The sequence below is a fragment of the Ziziphus jujuba genome, chromosome 1 (assembly GCF_031755915.1).
Source record: "Ziziphus jujuba cultivar Dongzao chromosome 1, ASM3175591v1".
Taxonomy (NCBI): domain Eukaryota; kingdom Viridiplantae; phylum Streptophyta; class Magnoliopsida; order Rosales; family Rhamnaceae; genus Ziziphus; species Ziziphus jujuba.
The window spans coordinates 12,832,267-12,838,917 of record NC_083379.1 but is presented as its reverse complement, the minus strand read 5'-3'; the positions used below and the strand labels follow the sequence as shown (position 1 = coordinate 12,838,917).

Below are 6,651 nucleotides of genomic sequence, written 5' to 3'. Positions count from 1 at the left end.
TTAGTGAACATTAAGGTTATGTGATATCCAGTATTAAGAAATGTCCCCTTATTATTATAAAGTTAAAAGGGATCGTTTAGGTGCAGCAATATTGTTTTCAAATATTCAGAAAATATAAATATAAATATAAGATATTGTTCAGGCAACTTTTTCCGCATATACCATTATTTTATTCCTCAATTCCTACTGGTTACAACTATAATAATCTTTTTTTTTTTTTTTTCCTTCTAAGTATTAAAAAAATTCAAACATCGTTATTTTATCTTCATTCCTTGAATTGATAGAAGCAATTCAAAATTCTGTTCATTAAACCAAACACCCTTGAAGGCCTAAATTAGTGGTATTCGACCAACTTACCCCTGTGTGAAACCTAAAAGAGAGACCAAGAGCCCAAGGCTTATTTTCAAAACCATTGGGCCCCCCCTCTATGCACAAGCGTGTTTTATTATATTTGCAATACTTTCAAATTATCATTATTTGGCAATTTCGGGGAACATAAAATTAAAGAAATTAGTACCATATTAATATTATAAGAATATTTTCAATTAAAAAATATGATTTGACACAATTTTAATATTGAATCCATTATCTTTACTTGATATAATTTGATGAAGGGATACTCCATAGTACATTACCAATGGTAATCGTCAGGATGAGATGGATATGATAAATGCTAATTTTTAGTATTTAATTGTATATTAAATTTTTATTTTAAAATTCAAATTTATAAAAAAATAAAATTTTTTAAATAGCTATTTAAATTATCAAATAACATAATATTTTGGTAACGATGATGACAATTTTTTTTAATAAAAATGAAAAGGAACCACATCATTTTTCTGAAAAGAACCAAAAAAAAAAAAAAAAAAAGAAAAGAAAAGAAAAGAAAACCATCTTTGAATCATGGAGTTAAAAATACAAGTTAAACAGTACCTTTTTTGGGGTTTATTCCACAGTTAAATAGTACTTTATCTATTATTTTACTTTATCTTTATCATCAATTCCAAATAAATTTAATTATGTATAAAAAAATTCCAAATAATTGGTTTTACCGAAAAAAAAATTCGAATAATTTTTTTTTAATTAACTTGGTGCTATTTTGTTCAACGTTAACTTGGCGCTTTGCCTGGAGCCTTATTGTTTGATGCACCATCATCCCACAAACGCCTCCCAAAAAGAAAAACAATTTTTATTTGCAATGTTAATAATATTATTACAAAATCAGTTCTCCCGCGTGTGTATGTATGGTGTATAACCACCCTTTTTTTTTTCTTTTTTCTTTTTTTTTTTTGGCAATAATACATAACCACTTCAATTTGTTTTTTCAGTTTATTGTAAACTATGTATAGCACACTAATTAATTACACATTCAATGTTCCTTCACTAGCCGCTTTCATATTTTCCCAATTGATGTTCTTCTTTTGTTTTAATTTCACGTTTATTTTCTTTCGATTTATATTTTTAATCAACCCATTTAATGACAAAATAAATTAAATCATTTATACAATGAATCTATATCAGAATGATGAGAAAAAATTAATACTAGCTAGCTAGTAAGCCAAAATAATATATATCTATATATATATATATATATATATATATATATATCTATATATATTTTTTTTATATATATCAAATAATCAAATAGTTATTGGAAATTAATCATTTCAACTTCTGTACATATTGGAAAAAAAATTAATCAATATGGTAGCTAGTGCCAGTGCAAGTCGTCGTCCAGGACTTAATGCTCGGAATCCACAATAAACTTCATGATTATAAGTCGAGAATTTTGAATTGTTCTTTAACAGTCTTCTTCGCTTACGTCTTGCTTAAGTAAACATGGTCCATATATAATATATATACAAACTACTTCCATGAACACAAACAAGGAAACCGAAAAAACAGAAAGAAAGAAACGTTATAACCATGATGCTTCAAAAATCATATTTTCTATTACTAATTCTGATGCTTGTACAATCAGCTTCATGTACGGCCTCAGTTTCAATCCTCAACAAATTTATCCGATGTGTCACACTTCATTCCGATCGTTCAATTCAAATTTCTTCAGCAATTTTCACTCCAAACAATTCTTCTTCATTCACTACTGTTTTGCAATCTTCAGCACAGAACCTCAGGTACTTGGTTCCTTCGGTGCCTAAGCCAGAGTTTATATTCCAACCCCTTCGTGATTCCCATGTCCAAGCTTCTGTCATTTGTTCAAAACAGCTTGGATTACATCTTAGAGTCCGAAGTGGAGGCCATGACTATGAGGGCCTCTCTTATGTATCCGAAATCGAAACGCCTTTCATCGTCGTCGACCTCGCCAAACTCCGGTCCATCAAGGTCGACATAGATGATAACAGTGCATGGGTACAAGCCGGCGCCACCGTCGGCGAGGTTTACTATAGAATTTCTGAGAAAAGCGAAATCCATGGCTTCCCTGCTGGACTTTGCTCCAGTTTAGGCATTGGTGGGCATATAACTGGAGGTGCTTATGGATCGATGATGAGAAAATATGGCCTCGGTGCTGATAACGTCGTTGACGCTCGAATCGTCGATGCCACTGGGAGAATTCTCGACCGAAAAGCCATGGGAGAAGATCTTTTCTGGGCAATCAGAGGAGGTGGAGGAGCAAGCTTTGGGATAATCCTATGGTGGAAGATAAATCTTGTACCCGTTCCGGAAACTGTTACGGTTTTTACTGTTACAAAGACATTGGAACAAGGAGCTACAAAGCTCCTCCATAGATGGCAACAGGTTGTAGATAAGCTTGATGAAGACCTATTCATCAGGGTCATCATTCAACCAACCAGTATTGCAAATTCCACCAAGAGAAGTGTAGCAACCTCTTACAATGCCCTCTTTCTTGGAGATGCAGATGACCTGCTAGATGTTATGCAGCAGAGCTTTCCCGAATTGGGTTTGACGAGAAACGATTGCATCGAAACGAGCTGGATTGGTTCTGTGCTTTACATAGCAGGCTACCCAAATGGGACTAAGCCAGAAGTTCTTCTCCAGGGAAAATCCACATTCAAGAGCTATTTCAAAGCCAAATCGGATTTTGTTAAAGTACCTATACCCGAAAAAGCTCTTAATGGGCTGTGGAATTGGCTAGTAGCCGAAGATAGTCCGCTGAGTATTTGGACACCATATGGAGGTATGATGAGCAAGATTTCAGAGACAGAAATTCCATTTCCTCATAGAAAGGGAACGATCTTCATGATCCAGTACTTGTCTACATGGGGTAGTGATGGAGTAAAAAATACGGCAAAGCATATAGACTGGATCAGGAATCTTTACAACTACATGACTCCGTATGTGTCAAAGTTCCCAAGAGAAACGTACGTGAACTATAGAGATCTTGATCTGGGAATTAACAAGATGAGCGACAAAGACTTTTTAACGGCAAGAGTTTGGGGTTATAAGTATTTCAAGTGGAATTTCTACAGATTGCAATTGGTGAAGACCAAAGTTGATCCTGATAATTTCTTCAGGCATGAACAAAGCATCCCACCTCTTCCAATCAAATTTAGAGCGATCAAAGGCTAGGGGGCCACAGCAACAGGTCATGTTTTTTTGTGAATTATTTTGTTTTTGTTTTTTATTTTCGTTTTTTGTTTTTTGTTTTTAAAATTTTTTTATATACCGTCTCATAAAAATAAAATTGTATTTGTGGGCGGGTTACAAACATGAAAGGTTGTGAATGATGATATTGAGCACGTCGTTTGTTTTCTTCCATTTGGCCTGTTTGACAAGCACATGTACCAGATAATATTTCAGTGGAATGGCCCAAAGAGGAAGATAAGATACTACTACTTATCTATTTATTATGCTTTATATTGAAGATGGGGGTTCCAACTTCGGACTTTTACCAAAGAAATTTGTTTCTTTGCCACTAGGCTGTCTTCATAATGAAGCAAGATCCTACTTGGGCCAGAGAAAATAAAATATTTAATATGTAATTGTTACAATATGCTTTTTGCATCTGTATCTCTTTTCCTACACATACGTTATCTGAAAAAGTCAGATTATCCTCCACCATGGACATGCGTCACTGTAAAGACCAGAAGTGACATATTGGTCATTTAGCAATAATTGGTGGCTAAGGCTATGTTCTCTTTCCTTTGACATGGGGGTCAATAATAAGAAACAATGGCTTAGACGTTTGAAAAAAAAGAAAAAAGAAAAAAGAAAAAAAAAAGCCCAATGATGTAAATTTGATTGAGAATCCGGCCTGAAGCTGCCTGATGCTAGAAAGCCCAAGAATAAATCACTACCAGAAATTTTTGGACTAAGCTTGAGCTTTGAGTTTTCCTTTATGGGCTAGCTCAGCAAATTCGTTTTATGTTATCCTTTTATCTTCTGAGACTACCAAATTAACTACATACACTCTCCTCCTCTGTGACATGGTGTCACTTGGGCCTCTCCAAAATTTAGGATCTTGTTTTGGCACAGAAGCTTTTTGCTTCTTTTTCTGCTTCTCTTGCTTTTAGAGAGGACCACTCTTCATTAATTTTAGTTAAAAATGCTAATAAAGGTCTATAGTATTTAAAAGGCCCGTACTACTTAAAAGTTATTCAAATATTTTCAAAGACTATGTCAAATACGTCCTAAGATTGGAGGATGTACGAAGCTTGGATCAAATTGTAAATAGAATTGATCAGGCTTCACACAATATCATAACAAAAGTAGCATTATTTTAGTTATTTCCAAAGTTTCAAAGTTTTGAAAGAACTTTTATTAATTTTTGGAGATTGCTTCTATTTTAGAAAATTGTTTTCCTTCTGTACAGTTTTTTTTTTCTTTTAATAATAGAACTTTTAGAATTTAAAATTAATTAAATCAAATTTTGTGTTAGAAAATTAAAATTAAAAATTTATTTTTAGAAAATCCACATAACTAATTTCATAGGAAATCTCAAAATCTTTATGGATGGAACAACTTTTCCATTTACATAAAAAAAAAAAATTGAAAAATTGTCAGTGGGTCCATTATTTTCCATCTCTTAATAACTATTCAAACACGGTAAGATTCTCATTAAAAAAAAAAAAGTTTATATTTCCACTAATTTCATCAATTATTAAATGGGGTTTTATATCCTTTTTTTAAGAAAAAAATGTTTTTTTTCACAATTCTAAAAGAATTCTATTCAGTATCATTCTTTACATACTACCATTAAATATATAAAAAATATAAAATAACTTTATATAATATTTCTAATACTTAAAATACTCATAATTCATAAATCTTAGTTAAGCCAATATATATATATATATATATATATATATATATATATATATATATATATATATATATATTATATGTTTTCGCAAATAGCTCATAAATCAAACGCAATTCTACAAAAACCTTTTCGCAACATTTTTGGATGAGATTGGTAGTCATAGAAATTCCATAAAATTGTTTTTTTGGTTAGAACATTTTTGGATAATGAAAAGATGTATTCATTGAAATGTTCAGTATTAAACTTACGAGCATTTTTAAAAATGTTCAATTGCATACTTTTAAATGCATTTAAAATGTTTAGTTATATACTTATAAATCTTGAGATATTCATATTTAAAAATGTTAAATAGCATACTTCTAAATAAATTTAAGATATTCAATTTTGAACACACTTAAAATGATTAATTTTATACTTCTGAACATAAATTGTTTAATTAGTAAATATCTTTAATGATAATTTTAAATAAGGATAAAAATATAAATTTTCAATGAAAGTATACAGAGTTCGTTTGGTAGTGATATTAGAACTTCTCTTTCTAGAATTTATCTTTTTTTTTTTTTTGAAATTTTCATAATTTACTCATCCACATTATATTAAATTAATCTGTCAACTATTCACATATTTTAGTTTTTACCACTTACCTAACGTGTTGGTATGATCCAGGAAAAAAAAAAAAAAAGGAAAAAAAAAAAAAACATGTTGGTAAAAGATTTGATACGTACCCATACACAATAGCCTCTGTGAATTTTTTTGCGAAGTAAGAAGAGATAAAAACTCTATATTAGTTTATTTGAGTTTGATTTTATGTAATAAATTTTAATTCTTTTTCATAATGTTCTATAACTAATAGGGTGGTCCAAAATTTAGTCCGAATATATATATATATATATATATATATTTATAAGAATCTCTCAATCTGAAATTTCAACTTGAAACTAAAACATGCTACTGATAGCAGGAAACGGATTGCCTGCCTACTACAGTGCATTCATTTACTTGAGAAAAACTTATATGTATACTATCATACCATGTTACATCAATAATCACTTGGAACATAAATTTGATGATCTATATAAAGTATGTATAATTTTCCAAAATATTTATTATTTAATTATGGGTGATTCATTGTACCATTTCACATATCACTGATACAGCAATATAATTGTGTATAATTTTTTTTCAATGTTAAAGGTAGAAAGAAAAATTCTTTGACCATGTAAGGTCTCTTGCACAAAAATCATGTCAGTGAAAATTCAACTCAAAACCAAAGAAGGGAGACCCCAACATAAAATTGAAAGATAGCAAAAGAGCATTTAAACCTTCAATATTATATTGAATTCACTAATTTAGCTATTCAAGAGCTTGCTAAATTAAACTTACCAAACTCCATGAGATACAGATTTCAA

General features: G+C 30.6%; 1 protein-coding gene across 1 annotated transcript; it reads left to right on the top strand.

Moving 5' to 3' along the window:
• Positions 1 to 1,823: 1,823 nt before the first annotated feature.
• On the top strand, positions 1,824 to 4,208 carry LOC125418093 (monolignol oxidoreductase AtBBE-like 13). Its single transcript, XM_016012249.4, has one exon. The coding sequence runs from the start codon at positions 1,927 to 1,929 to the stop codon at positions 3,547 to 3,549; it is 1,623 nt and encodes a 540-aa protein (XP_015867735.3). The 5' UTR covers positions 1,824 to 1,926; the 3' UTR covers positions 3,550 to 4,208.
• The last annotated feature ends 2,443 nt before the right edge of the window (positions 4,209 to 6,651 follow it).

Bases quoted from the DNA above. Each gene is read 5' to 3' on its own strand.
- LOC125418093 (XM_016012249.4), top strand. From the start codon at position 1,927: ATGATGCTTCAAAAATCATATTTTCTATTACTAATTCTGATGCTTGTA.